The following is a 24353-nucleotide window of genomic DNA, read 5'->3' as shown; positions in this document are numbered from 1 at the left end:
TTGCCTGTTATCTGGATCACTCTTGGAAAGAATTCCGAGAGCACTATCAGGCTATTTTTGTAAAATCTTTTTCCTTTTAACAATTATAAGAAACCTTTTCAACCACCAATTACAATTTTTTTAACACTTCCTGAGGTCTCTTACTACACTACCTTGACACACCTGGGCAACGCCGGGTACCCCCGCTAGTCATTAAATAAAGGGAAGTAACTCTTTTGTTTCCCAATTATTTCCCTTACATTAACTCAAGCTGTGTGTGTGTATGTCCAGAGAGAGAAATGGCCTGGCCGTAGAATAAAGCATAAGGAGGAGGATAGAGTTAATTCTGAGAGCACTATCAGACTATTTTTTTGTAAAGTCTTTTCCTTTTAATAATTATAAGAAACCATTTCTGGGGTCTTTAAAACCTAAACCAATTACAAAGGCTTCCTTACCTGAGAGTCCGATATTCTAGCTCCTCAGCCTAACATATAAAAAAAAACTTGAAGTATAAAAAATTTACTCTAAATTAGAGGAATCGGCATTAAATAATTCAAAAAGGGTTTATATGCCATAAAACAAAACAACCAAACCAAACACCATGAATAAATATTTGGAGATATAAACAACTTGAAGTATGAAAACTTTTTCTGTTTTCTCCATATGTTTGACTCGTAAGTCTGATATGAACTTTTGAAGAAAGTCCGAGGTCACATCAGCTGAATTTTGCGAAATTAACAACCAAGATGAGAATACCAGGTTTGTACAGACTTGAAAGATCTTTGAATTTTGACTTTTGCTTTATTTCTATTATTACCTTGACAAATCTTTAAAAATATGGAAAATGTCTTGAAAATTTCCTGAATAGGCCTTGAAAATTGTATTCTTTATGTGCAGTAAAAATTTGTGTCAAAATGTTAAAAATAAAATCGAAAGAAATGCTATTAAATTATTTTTTAAGTCTTAATAAAAATTGCATTAAAATATTTTTTAAATATTGAAAATGAAATCAAAATGCATTGTTCTGAAATTGCATAGTATTATTGTGGATACAAGAGTTATGTCCCTTTATCACAAAGCTACCTGATGTAGTTTTGTGATAAAGATTCAAATCTCTGTCCATTTTGGTATTTTTGTTCTCATTTATAATTAATTTTTGAGGGGTGGGGCACAAGGAGAGAGAGGAGTAGTGGTGGTCACCATAAATAAATTACCCCCTCCCCTCTAGAAAAATACTTTCCTTGTCTGGACAGGACTCTCCAATGGTGGATCCCCTTCCTCCCCACAAAAAAATTTATGATAATTTAAAATTAGGTCGGTTTGGCCAAAAACAAAGTGGACAAGATGGCAGCCATCTTGGTTGGAAATTAAAAGCTGTAAAAAAGTTTTAATATTTGAGATGAAACAAAAAGTATTTAAAACTACTTACCCTCCCCCTCCCCACTAAAAAAATGATACAGCAGATTGCAAAGTAACTTTTTATTGGTTATAGTAACATTTATTTGTTGTATATTTGACTTTTGACCACTTTTTCGAATCACTGTGGATTGTAAAACAAATCCCAAATTTTGTGTTGAAAATTTGAATTTTGTCTGGAGAAGGTCTTGAAAAACTTTGAAAAGGGACATTGAAAACCTGTACGAAGCCTGGAATGCAAGAAGTTGTGAAGGCTAGAAAAACACCGTTCGGTACAAGACAAGTGAACAAAATGAGAATATTGAAAGGTTTCAATAATTTTCAATTAGTAGCAGGGCTACTCAGTGTTGCGCAGGGCCATAAAAGTAAACAAAATAAATTGTTTATTTTAAAATGAAAGAATAGAATAAAGGCCTTCCATGTTTTTCTGATGATACTAAGGGGAACTAATTATAAATTATATTTAAACATTCCCCGCTGCGCCTTGCAGCTGTGCTCCAAAATTGATAATTATTGCTCAATTAGTTTAGGGGTGAATTTTAATCAAACAAATATAAAACATTTCATGCTGAAATTTTACCGTGGTTTTATTAAAGATTGCATTCAATTGTATGACGACAGATTGTGCTGAAATAATAAGGTTTGTGCGTGTGTGTGTGTGTGTGTGTGTGTGTGTGTGTGTGTGTGTGTGTGTGTGTGTGTGTGCATGCATACGTTACAGATAACAAAGGGCACGGTTGGGAATATACCTAAAAAATAGACTAAAAGCTAACATCTAAGAAACATAACTTATTCTAAAAATAGATTTTAAAAAGTAAAAAGTAAAAATGTGTGTGTGCATACATTACAGATTATGCAGGGCATAGGCCACAGTTGGGGATATAAATAGATTTTAAAAACTAAAAATTGTGTGTATGTTAGAGAGGGGGAAAAAAGAGAGATATCGGATATACATGTTTTATTTCAAGTTCAAAGGTTAAAAAAATGTAATTAAATCGTGTAAGAAAGAGAAATAAGGAAGAAAACAAAATGCAAACGAATTGATAATTAAAAAATTGAAGGTTAAGAAGAAGAAATATTATAAAATGAAGAACTGAATTCTGGAACATGAGAATTATCAGAACTCAACTAATCAGAATGGACGGACTTTGGCGAGGCAGTCTTTATTATTTATGAATCAGAAATTGGAAAGATTGTGTATGTAAGAGCAAGTTAGAGTCAGTATAATCACAGAATCTGTGTAATGTATAGAATTCCTACCGGTGACAACTGGAAGTAGTGATAGGACTTAATATTTACAGATAAGAATAGGGACTCCTTTCTCTAATGATGTTGCGATTGTGATGGTGTTACTCCTAGGATGTAATGTAGTATTTTATTATCACAGCTGAATGTGTTTGTAATGGTGTTCGAAAGATACATAAGATAGTGGCTATTAGCCTATCTGTATTGAATTTCTATATGGCATCTGCTGTTGCAAACCTACAATACTTTTGTCCAGAGGGAAATTCCTACACCTACTTTATTAATATAGAGATTTACCGTCATTTACCTGTCAAACTAGGATAATATCATGGTGTTAGTTCCCAAATTTTCGTAATATGCCTCATCTTCAGAAAGATGAAAAAAAAAAAGTATGTTAGTGGAGGTGTATTTATGTCAGAAGCCAGAAACAGTCTAACAGTATTGAAAAAAATAAATGCAGAAAACTCCTTATGATGTACGTTCTTGTCATGGAACAGAAATGTCATATTCCAAAAATCACTAAAATTCATCAAGTAGCTTTTTTATAAAGAAAATCGTTTTTAAACAATTTTAAGTGATTAATGTGAAATTGTTCAAACTGAAACTTGACAGACCAATGGAAATGCTATTTGTAATTGAGGCTTGACAGCCCAATGGAAATGCTATTTCGAATTGAGGCTTGATAGACCAACAAGAATGCTACAAGGATGATCTCGCAAGTTTGGATTATTATGGAGTTATCTGCTTTTGTTAGCTAAACAGAATGACAATATTAAATATTGAAATGACAATATTAAATATTAAAAGATTAATAATAATTTTCAATTATAAAATATTTCCCAACATAATATGTCAAACCAGGATAATATCTGGGTGTAAAGTTCTCAAATTTTTGCTATATACCTCATCTATAGAATGCTGCGTGCTCAGTGGTGTTTTTTTTTCTACAAGACTGCATTATCTTCAAACACATATCTTTACACACTACACACAATGCTTCAAGCGAACTACAACATTCTCCTCATGAGAATAGTAGTCTGAATAATACAAATAATCTATATTTCTATAAAAGTGAGAATATGTGTGTGACAACACTTCTCAACCTATATACTCAAATGAATTTTTTATCTACAAACTTAAATTTGGTATATAGGATATTCAGACATCTGGAAAACTTTTAATCAGTTTTCATCCTGAAAAAGGTGCTGCTAAGGGGGCAAAATTAAAAAAATTGGTACATGAGGTCATCGGATTTTTATTTGTTTGTAAACTTTTTCATGAATGAACATGCGTGAATGGTTCACATGACGGATTCTTTGTGTTAAGAATAAGTAGGTTTGAAAACACTTTTTAAAGATCGTGTCAAGCTGGCCTAATGGTTATCATGCTTGACATACTGTCTTTAGGTTTTGATTTCAATCTCAGCTTGAGTATTTTTTTTTTTTTTTTTTTTTTACAATAAGTGAACCATTTAGAAAAAAAACATAATACTCACATACACATATCTCAGTTTCTATCTGTTTCTTTTTTTTTTTTTTACTTCATTTTTTTTTAAAGACATGTAACGTTATGTTTAGTATCTACAGTATTCCTGTTTATGATAAATAAGAAATCTGCCTAAATATAATATTTATGTGTATTTTAGGACCGGGCAATGGTGGACAGCCTGCTAGTAAAAATTATAAATCCTCACATCAAAATTTCAAAAATAGGATTCAAAATAATATTCAAGGATGTTTTTTTAAACTAACCTACCTCTCACCGTCCATCATTACAGTTTATGTATAATCAACTGATCATTGTCTTCACCCTAACCCTAACATGGCCCTTCCCCCATCCACAACCTCCTCCCATGCATCTAACTTGCTTCGCAAATTGCATTTACTAACTCACAATTCACTGGGGTTTTTTTCCCCCCTGCTTGTATTTTTTTAAGATATGCCCATTCCATTTGAATTTTTAGTGATAAAAAAAATGTTATCTAAAGTTTAAGCTTGACAGACCAATGAAAATGCTATTTATGATTGAAGCTTGACAGACCATTGAATATGCTATTTTGAATTGAGGCTTGACAGACCAATGAATATGCTATTTAAGATTGAAGCTTAATAAACAAATAAAAATGCTATTTCAAATTATAGCTTAACAGACTGACAAAAATGCTAATTCGAATTAAAGCTTGACAGACCAATGAAAATAATCAGATGATATTCCCATTTTCTGCAATTTATCTCAAAAGAAATAAATACACTCAAGGTTACTAAGTGCAATATAAAATGTTTTAATTAAATCATCTCAGATTCTTTTGTTGTATGTTTAAAAAATTATTGAATATTGTTTTACATTTTGGAAGTATAATATGCACTTTTGAAAACTTTTTTTTTTTTTTCTCACTTTTTACTTTCCTTTTTTCTTTTCTGTTTTCTCTTAATTTTAACTCTTTTTTCTTTCTTTTTCTTTCTCTCTTTTTTCTTTCTCTCTTCCTTTTTTCTTTCTCTCTTCCTTTTTTCTTTCTCTCTTCCTTTTTCCTTTCTCTTTTTTTTCTCTCTGCCTTTTTTCCTTTTTCTGTTCCTTTTTCCTTTCTCTCTTCCTTTTTCCTTTCTCTCTTCCTTTTTACTTTCTCTCTTCCTTTTTTTCTTTCTCTCTTTTTTTCCTTATTCTTTTTTATTCTTTTTCACTTTTTTATTTCTTTTTCTCCTTTCTTTATCTCTTTTTTCTTTCTCTCTTTTTTCTTTCTCTCTTTTTTCTTTCTCTCTTCCTTTTTTCTTTCTCTCTTCCTTTTTCCTTTCTCTTTTGTTTCTCTCTGCCTTTTTTCCTTTCTCTCTTCCTTTTTCCTTTCTCTCTTCCTTTTTTTTCTTTCTCTCTTTTTTTCCTTATTCTTTTTTATTCTTTTTCACTTTTTATTTCTTTTTCTCCTTTCTTTATCTCTCCCCTCTTCATGTTTTTCTCTTCCTCCTTTTCTCTTTTTTTTTTCGATTTTTTCCTTTCTTTTTCTTTTATTGTTTACCTTTCCTTTTTCCTTTCTCTTTCTATTTTCCATTTTTTTCTTTTGTCTCTCACTTTGTTTTTTTCCTTTTTCTTTTCCCTTCCCTTTTCTCATTCTTTTTAAAATTATATATTGCAACTTTACTTCAGATGTATATGGTCTGAAATTTAAAACTTCTACATTCTCTGAATATCCCAATCTTGATAAGACACTCCATGTTCACCCAATAAAGACAGAATACTAACATTATAGAAATGTAAAAAAGATTAATATTTTCATAATACATTTTTTTTATTCAATTTTCACCCTAAACAAGGCACAGTGCCACTTTGAAGCAGGGGGATACTATCAGGGACATAATTTGCGAGTACATTATGAAGGGAGATGAGTAGAAAGATGGTTGTTCACATTACACTTGAACTTCTGCATGTCAGTACAGTTGGGAAAGCAGTATCCCGGAAGGGAGCTCTAAAGACTTGCAGTTCTAGGGAAGAAACTATTGGAGTAAAAGGCTTTCTTACACCTAGGGATCTCTACTGTAAAGGGGTGGGACTGAGTTGCTTGTCGAGTTTGTCGGGGGGTAGTCACGTCGTGGAGGTACAAGTGCTTGCAGTTCATCAGAGCATTCACCGTTAAAGTATTTGTAGAATAGGGAGAAGGATGCAACATTTCGTCGATGGGACAGAGGCTGAAGCCTAGATGACAGTTCAGGACCTATCACGTTGGCGACTCTCTTTTGAACTCTTCCCAGGAGTGAGAGACAAGCAGCAGATGCACCAGCCCAGATGTGACAACAATACTCCATACATGGGCGAATGGTTGCCTTATAGAGGTACAGGATACTTTCAGGCGTAAGTAATTTTCTGGCACGGTAGAGAGAGAGCCCACCTTCTTTGCAGCATCCTTGGCAATGCTCTCGATGTATATATTCCAGTTCATGTTTCCTGTAAACGTTAGGCTGAGGAGTTTAAAGGAAGTACTTTCAGGCAGTGTGTTCTTAGCCATTGCTATTGGTGGTAGGAGTTTATATTTCTGTTTTAAAAATAAAAGAAAAAGAAACTCCCAACTAAGGACCTAACCCACACACTCATTCTTTCATAAACCAATTCAAATCCCATTCCTAATGAATCTTTATTCTTTTCTTTGCTTTTTTTGAAGTGTGAAGAGGAGGGGTCTCATTCTTTTTCATGAAAGGCTTTTTTTCTGATTCTTTTAAAATTTGTTTCTAAAATTGTTTTCCTCCTTCATTTTTCAGATTGATCAAATCTACGCCCAGATTTTGTACAAGGATAAATTGATTGTTGAACTCAACAACAAAATTTTAGAATTGGATCGGAAAATCATTGACTTGCAGGAATTTGCAGGAGAAAAAGATGAAGTGGTTAAAGGAAGAGACAAAGTCATTAGTGTAAGTTTTGTTTTGATTCCATGTGTATATAATTTATCCAATAATTAATGTGTATATAATTTATCCAATAATTAATGCGTATGTGTATATAATTTATTCGATAATTAATGTGTATATAATTTATCCAATAATTAATGTGTATATAATTTATCCAATAATTAATGTGTATATAATTTATCCAATAATTAATGTGTATGTGTATATAATTTATTCGATAATTAAAACAAAAGTGCTTGTGTAGAAGAGTGATGGTTTAAACCAACACATTTCAGGTGTAAACATTATTACATACTTATGTGCAATCTCAAAATTAGTATAAATTTTATAGAAAATTACAAGTAAAAATAAAATTTATCGAATTCATCGATTTATAGGGTTTTTATTGTATGATTTGATGTTGAAAAGTTTGCAAAATCTAGAGGAGGTAACTAATTGATCATTTTGACTAAATAATTTATATATTTTGACTAAATAATTACAATTAGACATTTTTAAACACAAAATGTAAGAATGTAATTATGAATGATTTTTTTGTTAAAAATATAGCTAGCACATTTTCTTGCTGGATCATTTTTATTTTTGTAATTTATACTAATTCGACATTACATATAAGTTTTCACCTTGATTACTTTGGTTGAAAATATCATTAATCTAAACCAAAGAAAAACAGTCATTACTGTATCCATTCCTGTCATGTAAAAGTCATTTTGTGTGTGTGTGTGTGTGTGTGTGAGAGAGTTCCTTCCTTATAGGTTCCGAAATTGCTGAGCCTTTCTTTTTTGCAAATTTCACACAAAAGTAATTTATAAGTCTGGTAATATTCTTAAATATGTTTTGTACAGAAATTCATCCGATAGGTGTCGAAAATCGAAAAAATCCAATCTTAAAAATAGCTTTTCTCTCTTATTGAACAAAAAGAAGAATTTTTAAAGGGGAATATTTTATGTTACACAGGCCAAGGGAAATAATAAAATCTCAGCAAATCATTTCTTCTTAAAAAAAAAAAAGAAGATTTATTGTCATTTACAAATATAGCTCAGTGGTAGAGCATTCAACTACCAATCAAATGATCCCCTGTTCAATCCCGAGTGTATCTTACTTACTATTTTATTTTAATTTTTTCTTATTAATGAGTTCAATCTATATATCTATAAAAGTGAAAGTATCTGTCTGTCTGTCTGTCTGCGTGTGTCTGTGTACATTTCCCTACCAAACTACTCTGTCAATTTTCAGTCTACAGACTCGAAATTTGATATACAGGGTACTGAGATTTGAGGTCAAAGTTCAATGATTTGACCTTTGAGAACTTTACCAAACTCCTCCGCCAATTTTGGGTCTAAACACTTGAAATTTTAGATATAGGTTCCTTGGACATGGATCTAACTTAACTTGATTTGAGCCTAAAACAATAAATGTTAAGGGGTCATAATAGGGGTCAAAGTTTTTAAAAATTTTACCTCTGCGGTCACTACCAAATTACTCAGACAATTTGTGGTGTAAACATTTGAAATTTTACATAAAGGGTATTCAGAGATAGGGCAAGCATTTAATCGATTTGGGCCGAAAATTTGAGCTACCAATATATAATTGTATGTATGTATGTATGTTTGCATGTGTGCCTAAAACTTTCGACAGAGGCGACGAATTTTCACAAGCTCTGTATCATTTTGAAGATCGACCCATCAGACTACAAGTACCGAACAATTGGCTAAAAACATTAATTTCTTCACCCTCAACTGGGCACTTTTCAACAGGGAGGGGTCGCTTTTTTCGCCGATATTTTCGAAAGTCATCCCCTCTTTTTGATTGTCTAGCCTTAATTTAAACCTACGTCACTTATGGCGATGGGCATAACAGCATCACTTTTTTTCCCCTTCGTGGTATGGGTTCAAGCCTGCCTTCCTACTACCACTGTCTTTTTTTTTTTTTTTTTTTTTTTTTTTTTTTTGCTCAGCACACACTTCCAAAAAGAAGAGGTACCATTTTAAAATCACCGCAAATCATTTCTTCGTTTGCATATTTTAAAAGTAAACACTATTTAGAAGTGATTTTTCTAGGGCATTCATCGTCAAGCCCAAATATCAGCTGATGTAATATTGTAAATGTTGTGGAGACGCCCACTAATTAACATACGTGGGTGAACAAGATATAGATAAAGGTATCAAGTCAGCAAGACCGGGGAGCTGTGTTCGAACGCCAGATAGCTGAATCCACTGTGAAAATTTTCCCCCACTCTATATCTGTGCCTAAATCAAAACGTGGATTCCATGAACAAAGCTTCTTTCTTAGAACTGCACGCCTGTGGAACTCTGTTCCGTCCGTCTGCTTCCCACCTGACTACAACTTGGATGTCTTCAAGTCCAATGTTAACAAATTCCTAATGAACCGCTCCCTTAAGTAAACACTTTCAAAACGTACTGTACTTGCAATAACCCTTATCCCTGAGTGGCTTCCGGCCCTTGATAAGTGGTGACCACCGTGTAAAAAAAAAGAAAAGTTTTTCAAACTGTTTAGATATTTCTATGCGATTAAAAAACACAAAATCAACTGATGAAGAAAGTTGACATATTTTTATAATAAAAGGGGTGTGAAAAAATTAAACTTAAATATAGTGTTGTGGAGACGCCCCACTAATTAGCATACGTGGGTGAACAAGATATAGATAAAGGTATCAAGTCAGCAAGACCGGGGAGCTATGTTCGAACGCCGGATAGGCAAGACGCATGTGCCGGTTGCTCCATGAAAGACTTTAACACGCCCTCTGCCGGACAATCTTCCAACTGCAGTACAACTGCACCTTTGTAAATATGTATTATCTTTTCGTCTTAATATATTTGTTTTTACCTTTACTTTCTGCGTTCGTGTTGTTATTGATACAGACACAACATATAGTTAACTATAAAATAATATTTTTTAAATCAGCGACAATGCACAAGTTTAAATAAAGCATATGTAAATAAAATGTATTTAAATATCGTACATTTAAAAAAGAAACCGTAATTATATTTGAAAAAAAAATAAAAGAAAAGGTAAATATGTTAGAAAAAATATATTAACGAAAAAGAAAATCGTAATATTTTGCTCAAATATATAAGTAAGCAGTTTTGGAGAAAAACGGAAGTATTGTATCCATTTTGTGCTTCCATAACTCAATTGACAGACTTGTCACCATCTTTGAAACTTAGGGTCTGGTTTTATGCATAATTACCAAAAATTTTAATAAACGAACATAATTTCTTGTTTTAAAATGAGTTTGTTCTCTACAGAATTTGATGAACAACATTATCATTATTTTTAATTTTGTTTGGAAAATTAGTCCCCCAGGCAAATTATTCCTCGTAATCTATATATCTACAAAAGTGAAAGTATCTGTCTATATATGTACATTTCCCTACCAAACTACTCTGTCAATTTTCAGTCTACAGACTCGAGATTTGACATAAGGAGTATTAAGATTTTGAAAAATCTTTTTAATCGTTTTTTGGCCAGAAATTTGGCTGTCAAGGGGTCAAAGTTCAACGATTTGACCTTTGAAAACTCTACGAAACTCCTCCACCGATGTTGGTTCTAAATACTTGAAATTTTTGATGTAGGTTACTTGGGCATAGATTAAACATTTTAATTTGATTTGAGCTCAAAACAATAAATGTTAAGGGGTCAAAATTGGGATCAAAGTTTAAAAAAAAACTTGATCTCTGCGGTCTCTATCAAAATACTCAGCAAATTTTTGATCTAAACATTTGAAATGTTACATAAAGTGTATTCAAACATAGGACAAGTTTTTTTAATCGGTTTTTGGCTACCAAGGAGTCAGTTAAAAAGATTTGAACTTTGCGGCCTCTAGCAAACTATTCAGCCAATTTTTGGTCTAAACATTTGAAATGTTACATAAAGGGTATTCAGACATGCAACAAGCTTTTTAATCCGTTTTGGGGCGAAAATATGGCTGCCAAAAGGTCAAAGTTAAAAGGCTTGACTTTTGCAGACTCTACCAAACTCGTCTGCTAATTTTGGGTCTAAACACTTGAAATTTTAGATATAGGTTACCTGGACATGAGTCAAACATTTATTATATATATATACATATGCACATAAAGTTATGAACAGTACATATGGCCCGAGCAAAGCCGAGCTGAACTGGTAGTATATAATGATAATCAATAGAGAATTGATTCTGTAATTATACATAAGAGATCATGTTTAAGCATATTGTACAACTAGGTAGTGCCAGGCATTCAACTAGTTTGCAAAAAATGGTTATAACTTTTGATTTCTTTTGCAGGTTCTTCAAATGTCCATGGTAGAAAAGGACCAGAATGTGACCTCACAGTCGGCCCTCATCAAGAAACTGACTGGCAAAGTTGAAACCTATGAAGAAAACCTGTCGTTGTTGAAAGAAAAATTGGAAAATGCCGAGCATAGTCTGAAGGTGGAATCTGAACGGTTTAATTTACGCTTGAATGAAACGCAAAAGTATTTCGAGGAGACCCTGGGCGAACGCGAGTCTGAAATATCCCAACTACGTGTCATCATCCGTGAGCGAGAGAAAGATGTGGCTACTCGCGATAACGATCTTCGCGAGCTGTTGCTCCGTCACGAACAAGATCTGCAAGAGATCATGTCGCGCGGCGAGGGCAGCATGCAAGATCACGTGGTAAAGATGTTAGAACAGAAGCTGAAAGACATCAATGGGGTGCTAGACAGTAAGGTGCAAGTAATTGAAGTGTTGACCAGTGATGTGGCCAGCAAAGACCAACAACTGTTGGACATTGGAAACGCAATGAAATCTTTAAAAGAAAAACTGGCTGTCAGTTCAGAGCAGAATCTCTTGCAACAGCAGACGTTTGCCGATCTAGAAATGCAGTGGAAGGAGGAGAAATCAAAACTCGAAGCGCGTCTCCGTGCGTCAGGTGAGAAACTAGAAGAGGAGAAGGGTGAGCTGAATCTGCAGCTGCACACCCTTCAAACGTCGTTGAAACAGTACGAGGCCGCTTACAGTCAGGCAGCCGTGCAGTACAATGCTTTACAGGAGCGTTATCAGCAGGCTTACCTTGAAGTGCAGGAGCTGAGAACTGCATCGTCAGCAGTAGGAAGACCACCACCACAGCAGCAGCAGCATGTCGATCCGTCCCTAACGTCCACCGTAGACACCTCAGAATTGCTCAAACAGTTAGAATCTGAAACGGCGTTGAGGAAAAAAGTTGAGGAAAAGCTCAATTCTCAGCAAAAAGAAATCTCTCGGCTTCAAAGTTTGCAGATGAGCGGAAGTTTTTCCGAAACGTCCGCATCCGGTGAAAAAACTATTAGCAGCAACAAGCAAAGGCAATCTTCTCCAGAGAAATCAGTTGCTTCCTCTAAGAGCGGAAACAAATCAGGAGACAAACAAAAGTCTGCAAGCGATACCCAAGGGTCCAAAGCTAGCGAGGCAAAGTTACTAAAAATCAAGGCTCAGTACACAGCCAAAATCAAAACTTTGGAAAAAGAAGTTCAAGAACTAAAAAAGGTAAGACAATAATCCTTTTAATTTAATTTTTATTAATCTTAAATAAATTGCCCGAGTATTTGGAGGTGTGTGTGTTTAAAAAAAACAAAACAAAAAAACGTTGGTGGGGTGTTTGGGTTATACATACATACATATATTTAAACAGACAGGTGAGATTTATATTATAGACAAGCGGGGGGTACCCGGCGTTGCCTGGGTGTTTGGAGGTGTAAAATAAAAAAAAAGTTTTAGTAGGAAGGTAGGATTGAACCCCGAAGCCTTGACACAACGGTGGAAACGAAAGGAAAAAAAGCCAACCACCTAACCATCTCGGCCACGAGGGGAGAGAAATTGATAATCGTGTTAAATTAAGGGTTAAAAAGTGAGTCAAGTCAAAGAGGTTTGATTGACAGGTGGCTGCTTAATGAGGTCATCGCAGGAGCGTTACGATGACTTGGCAGTTTTTTATTTACTGCGGGGCAGCTTTTTGGGGTTTGTTTACTTTATTTCAATGCGGGACAGTTTTGGCTTCCCCAAGATGATGGTGGGGGAGCGGAACCAGCTCCTCATTTAAAGGGGATTGTCCAAATTGAATAGCAATTGTCTGATATAAGGAGAAACTCTGCATTGATCAAAGCTGATTGCTTTAGCACATTCCTGGCGATCGCGACTGGAACAATGATGAATTAGTTTCCCTTGTATTATACGAAAAAGCCGAATTCACATGCAGCGATCCAAAAATGGAGAATATTTAGCTTTTCAAAGTTGGGCAAATTAAATAGACAGGCGACCCCTGTTGTTAACTCGTAGATATTATAATTTCGACTTGGTATAAAAAGTTTTAAGAATGAGCGACGGCCTCAAGAACCTGCCGGGAAAAAGCCTTTTGCAGACACACACAAGAAGCAAACATACATACATACATAGACACACACATTTTTGCTTTTATATATATAGACTAGCGAGGGGTACCCGGCGTTGCCCAGGTGTTTGGAGGTGTGTGTGTGGGGGGGGGGGGGGTTAAAAAAAAAGTAAGTATGAGGATCGAACCCGAACCGTTGAGGTAAAGTTGTAAATTAAAGTGTGAAAAAAAAAAACATGCGATGTTAACCATTGCCCCACCGCGAGATGGTAACGGAAACACGTTTGAATTTATTTAATTGCTTGGATTTAGCAGGTACCCGTTTTAATGAGTTAATGAGGTAAAGTTTGACTGCGGGATAGTATTCATTTACTGCTGAACGCTTTTTTTCCCTCCCCCAAGATGTTATAGGAAAAAGACTAACCCACATGCGTTGAGCGACAAATATTGACTATTTATCTTCCCGAAATCGAGCAAATTAAATAGACAGGCGAGCTTCGTTGTTAACTGTGAGATATTACGATTTATATGTGATATAAAAAGTTTTAAAAAGTTGTGAAGCGAGCGACCGCTTCTGAAAAAAGCCTTTTGTTGACATACAGAAAAAGCAAACACACATACAAACATACATTTTTGCTTTTATATATATAGACTGGCGAGGCTACCCGGCGTTGCTCGGGACCGTACACACAATGAAAAAATTGAATTTGGTTTTGTCTTGGTAATCTGCTAGTACACAACCACCTATGTCATACAATCCCAGGCGACGCCGGTTGTTCTGCTAGTGCATATACACCTACTTTATCCAATCCTGGGCTATGCCGGGTATTTTGCTAGTACACATATGAAGCTACACTCAAGGGAGGTCACTTGCATATTATAACAATGATTATATATTAATATAATGGAATTCGACAATGAAGCTACATCTAAGGGAGGTCACTTGTATATTATAACAATGATTATATATTAATATAATGGAATTCGACAATGAAGCTACATCTAAGGGAGGTCACTTGCATATAATAACAATGATTGTATATTAATCTAATGGAATCTGATAATGAAGCTACATCCAAGGGAGGTCACTTGCATATTGTAACATATATACTGCGCAAGTACTTTCTAAATTTTTCACATCGGACATATACTGCACAAGCACCTTCTAAATTTTTCAAATTGGACCTATACTGCACAAGCAACTTATAATTTTTTCAAATTGGACCTATACTGCACAACCACCGTCTAAATTGTCGAATGGGACCTATAATGCACAAGCAAAGCTTCTTTCTTAGAACTGCACGCCTGTGGAATTGTCTTCCATTTTCCTGCTTTCCGGCTGACTACAATATGGTTGTGTTCAAGTCTAACGTAAATAAGTTCTTGATGAGCCGTTCTATATGAGTTATCAAATTTACCAAATTTTCATTACTAATGATGACTATATTGTCTACTGTACACTCTTTAACCCTTATCCTTGAGTGGCCTCTTGGTCTTGATATAAGGCAACCATTCGCCCATGTATGGAGTACTGTTGTCACATCTGGGCTGGTGCATCTGCTGCTTGTCTCTCGCTCCTGGACAGGGTTCAAAAAAGAGTCGCCAACCTGATAGGTCCTGAACTGTCATCTAGGCTTCAACCTCTGTCTCATCGACGAGATGTTGCATCCCTCTGCCTGTTCTACAAATACTTTAATGGTGAATGCTCTGACGAACTGCAAACACTTGTACCTCCCCGACGTAACTACCCCCGACAAACCCGACAAGCTACTAAGTCTCATCCCTTTACAGTAGAGATCCCTAGGTGCAAGAAAGCCTTTTACTCCAATAGTTTCTTCCCCAGAACTGCGGGTCTTTGGAACTCCCTTCCGGGATTCTGCTTTCCCAACTGCAATGACATGCAGAAGTTTAAGTGTAATGTTAACAAACATCTTTCTACTCTTCTCCCCTCATAATGACCCCGCTAATTAATTCCCTAATAGTAGCCCCCTGCTTCAAAGTGGCACTGTGCCTTGTTTGGGGTGAAAATTGAATAAAAAAAAAAATAAATAAATAAAAAAAAGTGGTGATGCCTATGTAAAAAAAAAGAAAAAAAAAAGAAAAAGAAAGCACCTTCAAAATTTCATAGGAATTATTAAAATGAACTTCTGCTGCCTGTCCAGAATCCTGCTCTCGATGAAAAAACAAATAAAAATCTGTATAATGGACATACATCTGACGGAAAGAAAAACTCATATAAATTGATCAAAGGCTGCTGTAAATTATTTTCTCCACCAAAAAATCTTTTATTTATTCCTTTTGGATGGCCCTACTAAACTGACCCTAACATTTGATGTAAAAAAAAAAATATGAAAACCTAATAGTAGAAACTCTGAATGCTTGTCCAGAGTGCACAAAGCAAAATAAAGAAAACTCTGTATGATGTACGTAATCATGATGAAAAGAAAATCCACCAAAAATCATGTAAACTATTATATAAAAAGCAAAATGTGTGTTTGTATGTCTCCCCAAAACTTTTTACACGTGCAACAAATACTGAGAAAATTTTTATTTTTAGAAAGATCAATCTCTCAGACGACAAATATCAAAAATCTGGCCAAAAAGATTAATTTAATTTTTTTTTTTTTTTTTTTTTTTTTGTACTTGCACTCGTGGGTATTTATTTAGTTTTTTAGAGAGTCGGTTGCTCAATACCCTTACTACTACATCCAGGCAATGTTGAGTACCCATGCTAGTTTTATATAAAGGAAACCATTTTTAAGCGAATTTGAGATTTTTCACTGCTTCCTTCCTCCCTGTGTTAAGAATGGCTTTTTAAAATCTTCCAAAGTTTGAATTATTTGAAGTTATCTCCCTTCAGACTGTTTTCAAGATGCTGTGAGGTTGTCTCTCATAGTTTTGCCATAAAATTTTATTTTCTTATTTACTAGCATTTCAGCCCGGTGTTGCCCAGGTGTTTGAATGTGTATGTTGAGCAAAAAAAAAAAAATAATGGTAGTAGGAAGGCAGGCTCGAACCCGTACCGCAAAGGAGGAAAAGAACGGGGTAAAACTTAATGTTTATGCTGTTATGCCCACTGCCAAACCGGAAGCGACATTTTTTAAAATTAAGGCTAGACAATCTAAAGGAGAGGATAACTTTCAAAAATATCGGCGAAAAAAGTGACCCCCCCCCCTGTGCCTAGTTAAAGGGGAAGATATTGTTTTTAGCCAATTTTTCGATATTTGTCGTATGAAAGGTCGAACTTTAAAACGATACTGATCTTGGTAAAATCCACCGCCTCTATTCAAAGTTAAAGGCAGACATGCAAACGGACATACATACATACATGTATATATTGGTAACTAACAATTTTCGACCCAAACTGATGAAAAAGCTTGTCCTATCTCTGAATACCCTTTATGTAAAATTTCAAATATTTAGACGAGAAATTGTCTGAGTAATTTGGATGAGACTGCAGAGGTCAAATTTTTTTTAACTTTGATCCTATTACGACCCCTTAACATTTATTCTTTTGGGCTCAAATCAAGTTATTAAGTTAGATCCATGTCTAAGGAACCTATGACTAAAATTTCAAGTGCATGGACCCAAAATTGGCGGAGGAGTTTGGTAGAGTTCTCAAAGGTGAAATAGTTGAACTTTGACCCCTTAATCACCAAATTCCTGGCCAAAAACCGATCACATCGATTTTCCCAAATCTCAGTACCCTGTATATCAAATTTCGAGTCTGTAGACTAAAAATTGACAGTTATTGCATAGGGAAATGTACACACACACACGCACACACACACACACACACACGTTCACATATATATATATATATATATATATATATATTTTGTTATTGTTGTTTTTCAAGCTATACATATGGTTAATATTGACTCCGCCTCGGAGCTCATTTTTTTTATTTACTTAGAAAGTCGCCCTTTTTAATTTGGACGTATATAACATTTTTATTTATTTATTATTTTTAAGACAGTTTATCGCTTGAAAAACAACAATAACAAAATCTAAATTTATAAGCGATAAAAATAAACAGTATGATTAATCTAGGGATTATGGCCTAACGGTTAAGGCACCGGACTGTGGTAAACATGGTCTGGGGTTCGATCCCTAGAAACAGTTGAACTACGCTGACGAGAGGTAATGACCTCGAAACACGCGTGTACATAGGTTACTGTTTTAAAAATAATAAATAAATAAAAAAAAAAATATATATATATATATATATATATAGATAAATGAGCTATTTGATCAATTTACATGATTTTTGGTGTAAGATATAAAATAAAAAAAAATGTTTTGGTAGGTAAGTATGAGGATCAAACCCGAACCGTTGAGGCAAAGTTGGAAATTAAAGTGTAAAAAAAAAACGTGCGACGTTAACCATTGCGCCACCGCAAGATGCTAACGGAAAATTTATTTGATTACTTAAATTAGTAGGTGCACGTTTTAATGACTTAATGAGGTCAACTTTTGACTGCGGGGTAGCATTTCATTTAGTGTGGGAATGCTTTTTTCTTTTTTTTTTTTTCCCCCCCAAGACGTTGGGGGTAGGAGGAAACATTATAGGAAAAGGCCTAACCTACATGCGGCGAGCGAAAACTGTTGAATATTTATCTTCCCGAAGTCGAGCAAATTAAATAGACAGGCGAGCTCCGTTGTTAAATCTTAGATATTACGATTTACATGTGATATAAAAAGTTTTAAAAAGTTGTGAACCGACTGACCGCTTCTCTGAAAAAAAAAAGTCTTTCTTGGACATACAGAAAAAGCGAACATACATTTTCGCTTTTATATATATAGATAAATTGATAGCATTTCAGACGATGTAATCGCTGACCTTCAGTTTCCCACATGTCTGAATATCCTATATACCAAATTTCAAGTCTGTAGATCAAAAATTTGTTGAGTATATAGGTTGAGAAGTGTCCTCACACACGCATATTCTCACTTTTATAGATAACTTTCACAAGAAACGCTCGTCTAGCTGTAAACACTATCAAAAATTCCCCCCACTCTTTATCTGTGCCTAAACCTAAACGTAGATTCCATGAACAGAGCTTCTTTCTTAGAACTGCACGCCTGTGGAATTGTCTTCCGTTTTCCTGCTTTCCGGCTGACTACAATATGGTTGTCTTTAAGTCTAACGTAAATAAGTTCTTGATGAGCCGTTCCATATAAGTTATCAAATTTACCAAATTTTCATTACTAATGATTACTATATTGTCCAATTTCTAATGTACACTCTTTAACCCTTATCCTTGAGTGGCCTCTTGGCCTTGATAATGTGGTGATGCCTATGTAAAAAAAAAAAAAAAAAAAAAAAAAATTGATAGCATTTCAGACGATGCAATCGCTGACCTTCATGTATAGCTTTGCAAACTTGGGAACCTGAATGGAAATTCAAACTGAATTCTTTCTTTCAATTTCATCGATGAGGGTACATTGTTCTTATTCCATCAGCCATGACTTGATGAAAGTGTTCATCTGTTATTTTCAGTTGTTGATGTTTCACCAAATGGTTAACATGTAATTGATTCTTATGGTGCATTCTACACATCTTTGATAAGATCCGTTGAATACACAGACGACTGGGCGTTCGCTCATCAATCAGACAGCTGGGAGGAACTGGAGAAGATGCTGACTGAGGACACCACTCTTATGAAAACCTTCTTTGACAAGTAGTACTTAAATATGAACACCAAAAATACAAAAATTACACATACATCAGTCTTCTATCTCGGCAACAACGTGGCCAAACAAACCCTCCAGGTTAAAGTTGGTGAAAAGCAGTCCCCTCCTCCCCAATCAATTATTCCCCAAGTACCTGGGAATCCTCTTTGTAAATGAGAATATGTGTGTGTGAGGACATTCTCAACATATATACTCAACAAATTTTTTTGATCTACAGATTTGAAATTTGGTATATAGGGTATTCAGACGTGTGAAAAAACTTTTTAATTGGTTTTCATCTGGAAAAAAGGGCTGCTAAGGTGTCAAAATTGAAGAATAGATAGGTAGGCGGGGTCATCTGATTTTTATCTGTTTGTCAACTCTTACACGAATGTACATGCGGAAATCGTTCACATGACAGATTCCTTATGTTAAGAATTAGTAGGTTTGAAAACACTTTTTAAAGATCGTGTCAGTCTGGCCTAATGGCTATTATACTTGACTCATCGTCTTTAGGTTTTGGTTTCGATCTCAGCTTGAGTATTTTTTGTTTTTTTACATACAAGATGTGAACTGTTCAGAAAAACATAATACCCACTTGCACATCTCAGTTTCTGTATGAATTGATATATTGTATTTATGCATAGTTTACAACCTGGCAACACCGGGCAGCCTGCTAGTATATATACATACTAGCAGGCTGTCAGATGTTGCCCAGATATAAAATACGCTTACATATGATATTTTAATTCATGCATATTGTGTATTTATTACTGTAGAGACAATTCGTTATCGATTATTATTTTAAAGCTAATACATAGTAGTGAGATCAAAACTATATATATATACACTTGTGCCCGATATTATTCATACCCCCCCTTGAAAATTGAGTTTATTAGGTGTAACTTTGTAAGAATTTATTGTTTACGTCCATATTGATATACATATTCTTAATAAACCTCTTCTGATCATTTTCGTCATTTTAAAATCTCGGGATACTTGTAATAAAAGAAATATACAGCTATTTATAAAATCTGCAGTGTTCAAAAATAATCATACCCCCTTATTTTTTCAGTATTAATCGAGTTTCTGACTGTTTGTTTCCTGTTTGATTCTTATTTTGAATTCTTTTATACAACCTTTGATTAATTTCATTTCTTTTTTTGCATTTTTTAGAAATTAAAATGATATCAACTGAAAACCAATAAAAGAATAAAAATTATTAGAATGGGGAAGAAAAAAGAGCTTAGTAATGATCTTAGGACTAAAATTGTGAATTCACATAAGGATGGTTTAGGTTACAAGTCAATTTCCAAAAAAATTAAGGTCCCTATAGCAACAGTACAGAGCATCATCAAAAAATTCCAGAGCCACCACACAACAAACAACTTGATTGGTAGAGGAAGGAAAAGGAAACTGTCTGCTAGAGCCACCAGGAATATTGTAAGAAGTGTTAATGCAAATCCAACTACCACTACTAAGGACATTTTAGAAAATCTGGAGTCTTCTGGCATAAAAATATCAAGGCAAACATTGCAAAGGACTCTGCATGAAAATGGTCTGAAAGGAAGAAGACCAAGAAGGACTCCATTGCACACCGGAAACCACCTTGCAGCACGTCTTAATTTTGCTAGACCCATGTGAATTCTCCAGAGTCCGTTTTCTCAAGTATTTTGTGGACTGACGAAACAAAAATGGAATTGTTTGGCCATATGGATGCTTCTTACGTTTGGAGGAAGAAAGGAGAAGCTTACAACCCAAAGAACACCATACCCACGGTGAAACATGGTGGTGGTAGTCTAATGTTTTGGGGCTCCTTTTCGGCTAGTGGTCCAGATAGTTTGGTCAAGATAGATGGAACCATGAAGAAGGAGCAATATTTGGAAATACTCCAGAAAAACATTAGACAGGATGCGGAGAAGCTCCATTTAGGACCAAACTGGGTCCTTCAACAGGATAATGATCCAAAACATACTGCCAAAATAGTCAAGAAATGGTTTGAAGATAATCAAATTAATGTTTTGGAATGGCCTAGCCAGAGTCCCGACCTGAACCCTATCGAACACTTCTGCCACATATTGAAAACTGAGGTTAAAAAGCGGAAACCTAGAAATTTGAGGGATTTGGAGAACTACTGCATTGAAGAATGGTCAAAAATCAGTGTTGATGCTTGTAAAAACCTTGTTGATAAATATCCAAAACGGTTACAGGCAGTTATTAAGAATAAAGGGCATGCTATTGACTATTAGTAAGAGAGGTATGAATAATTTTGAACTAGTGCCATTATTGTTTTTCTTTGTATAATGTTTCAAACTTGCATAATTTATTTATTTGTTGAGTTTAAATTAAATGCTTATGCTTGATTTATTGTTTGGAATCCCTTTAATATTGTCTACCTTCTGGTTTGAGCAATATTCTTATAGAAATCTCAAAGATCCGAGGGGTATGAATAATATCGGGCACAAGTGTATATATATGACTGAGGTGTCATCAGCTAGAAGTGAAACCAAAATAGACAACTTTCCACTTTCATTCCTTAGCCTCTGAGTTACACTCATGCATGTGTGTGTATATATATATATATATATATATATATATATATATATATATAATGAAAGTTACAATAAGTTTACTAAGGTAATCAAAATGGTAAACTTAAAATATATTATAAATATTAAAGAGTTAATATTTACAAGTAAAATAAACTCAACCAGATATAAAAAGCTCAATAAAACCGAAAAGGAAATAGAGCTTATAATATGAACAAATGATTAATAAAATATGTTAAAAGACATCTTGAAAAAGAGTTAAAAACATATTTAATTTTAAAAAAGGAAGCACAAGATAAGTGGATAGTCCTTAATCCGCGGAGTTTCGAAGAAATACTCTCCTTCTCATCAGAGGGCAGGAATTAGCAAAATGCAGGATCGGATTTTGCATATAAAAGTATTTAATGAAACTACAAGTAAGTCAAAGATCTTACTTGGTTAAAAAAAGGGTGAGGTAAGGGGAACAGGAGGCAAAAGAAAAATAATAAAAAGATTTCACATGAATGGATAGTCCGGTGAAGGGTAAAAATCCAAAAATGGTAAAATCCAAAACGGATATATATATATAAGCATAAATCATCATATAACGATTTGATCACTGTCTGACTGACGTAAAGAGCATTTAAAATGTTTAAATTCAAGTACATTTGTGGGAAATTGAAAAAAAAAATCAGCTCAGCCATTTCGGAGTCTACAGGGAACAAACTCACGCACATACAAATGCACACACAGACAAAATGCCTTCTATAGATATAAAAGCGAAAATGTGTGTATGTATGTTTGTATGTGTGTTTGTGTGTCTGCTAAAAACTTTCAACAGACACGATGAAAATTCACAAACTCGGTATCATTGAAGCCTCATCCTTTGTTCGAAAAATTGGACAAAAATGTTAACTTTTTCACCCCGAAATCGACAATTTTTGACAGGGGGTCAACAAAAACAGTCCTCTCGTGACGATGACCGGTTCTACGCATGCGTCAGATGACGTCATGACCTGATTTACTTTAAATACTTGAAGAACTGACTAAATTTCATGTACGTCGCATTAGATCAGTTGGTTAGCGCGTTGGTTCGTTATCTAAACATTTTGGGTTCGAATCGTGGTGTGAGATGTCTTTCTTTTTTTTTTTTTTCGATTTTTTAAATTTAAATATTGAACCAGTGTTATTTAAGCCATTTTTCACGTAACGTTCGTTTTTCTGTTTTTTTTTTTATTTCGCTTATCCATCCCCGACCACACACCCAAAAACACCCGGGTACCCACCGATTTTTTAAATTTTAATATCAAAACAGGCTTATTTTAGCCATTTTTCACGTGTTCGTTTTTCTGTTTTCTTTTTTGTTTTTTCGATTTTTACATTTAACATCGTTCGTTTGCCTTATGTTAGTTTTTTTTTTTCAATGTTTTGATTCCAAACATCTTTCAGTAACTCATTCTGGCTGACCGATTTTATTTTCAAACTTCGCCTCAGGGCTTCGGGTTTTCTTTACACTAAAACGTAAGTGCCTCATTTAATGGGAATGTCATGCTGGGATCGTCGTTTGTGGAGAAAAATAATTTTTGCTAAATGAGCTCCAGATAAAACTCCAGTCTTCAATGGATGTCTCTTCTAGGTGGCTGAACAAGGACTACGAACAGAAAACCAGAGTCAGTCAGATATGAAGAGATTCCAGTATGAATTGAACATCTCTTCGGGCAGGTTCGGTCCCTTATGGCTTCCAGTCCTGGATATGACCTAAAACTGTATCCGATGGTGAGGCCCCACCTTGCGGGCCTTGGGGAGTGTGGAGCCACCCTTTAATTACCATTGCTCCCAGATCCATTCTGACCCGGAGTGGTAGTACCTGTTAGGGTCCCAACTATGGGTTAAATAGAATCTGACTTTTAAAAAAAATATACTCCATTAAAAATCGTTCCTCAAAATAACTAGATTCTGCATTAAATAACCTGAAAAAGGTTGATATGCTGTAAAACAAAAACAACCAACCAACCCTTATGGCTTTTGCCCAAAGGACTTTGTAATAGGTTTTGTGTGTGTGTCAGTTTGATTGTGCAAAGTATGTCATTCAGCCTAAGTAAGAAATGTGACACCATGTTCTACTCTGCTTGAACAACAAACGCTGACCTCAACATTGTTTCAGTGTTTTTTTTTCTCTTTTTCATCTTTTGCCTGTCATTGTCTCTAACATTGGCAGCAGCTGAGTAGAGTACGTACAGGGTCATAAGTATAAAAACTAAAACAAAACACAAAAAGACTACTCAATTTAAACCATTAACGATTACAAGACTACCACCATTCATTAACCCTTTTCCTTGAGTGGCCTTTGGGCTTTGATAAGTGATGACACTCTTGTAAAAAAAAAAAAAATAAATAAATTTCTATGCTTTGATAAACTTCTTTCCTCTTTTTTCCCCTCTTTTCAAATTCTACCTCTTAAGGGGTGGAAGCGTTGATAGTATCCCATTGTTTCAGATTAATCGCAATTGGTTGCTCTTTCTATTTTTTGTAATTGGTATGTCTTTGTCTTTTTTCAGAGCGGAGGCGGCGGAGGATGTTCTGTTTCACCTGATGTGGAAACTCTACAGAATCGGTTGGCTGAGGTAGAAGAGGAGAAAGGTAACCTGATGCTACACCTAGTAGACTTTGACGACACTAGAGCATTGCAAGGTGACTAATTAACTACCTATCACTCACTTTCCCAGCCCCATCACACACCTATTTTCTCCTGTCATCGTACAAATGTTGTC

At 34.7% G+C, this 24353-nt stretch overlaps 1 protein-coding gene across 11 annotated transcripts in view; it reads left to right on the top strand.

Moving 5' to 3' along the window:
• LOC145240051 (uncharacterized) overlaps window positions 1–24353 on the top strand; it is a 144092-nt gene that overhangs the window by 49000 nt on the left and 70739 nt on the right. For 6 of the 11 annotated variants that reach the window (XM_080103673.1, XM_080103666.1, XM_080103665.1 and 3 more), the window contains exons 6-8: window positions 6882–7034; window positions 11317–12537; window positions 24141–24273. In XM_080103673.1, coding sequence (XP_079959799.1) covers window positions 6882–7034; window positions 11317–12537; window positions 24141–24273 — 1507 coding nt within the window. The remainder of the gene's footprint in view (window positions 1–6881; window positions 7035–11316; window positions 12538–24140; window positions 24274–24353) is intronic. The other 5 variants (XM_080103669.1, XM_080103670.1, XM_080103674.1 and 2 more) reach the window with 1 other exon arrangement.

The sequence above is a fragment of the Euprymna scolopes genome, chromosome 19, assembly GCF_053919585.1.
Source record: "Euprymna scolopes isolate OS-2025 chromosome 19, ASM5391958v1, whole genome shotgun sequence".
In the NCBI taxonomy this organism is placed as follows: Eukaryota; Metazoa; Mollusca; class Cephalopoda; order Sepiida; family Sepiolidae; genus Euprymna; species Euprymna scolopes.
The sequence above is the reverse complement of the archived record's forward strand: the minus strand, read 5'-3'. Positions and strand labels throughout refer to the sequence as shown.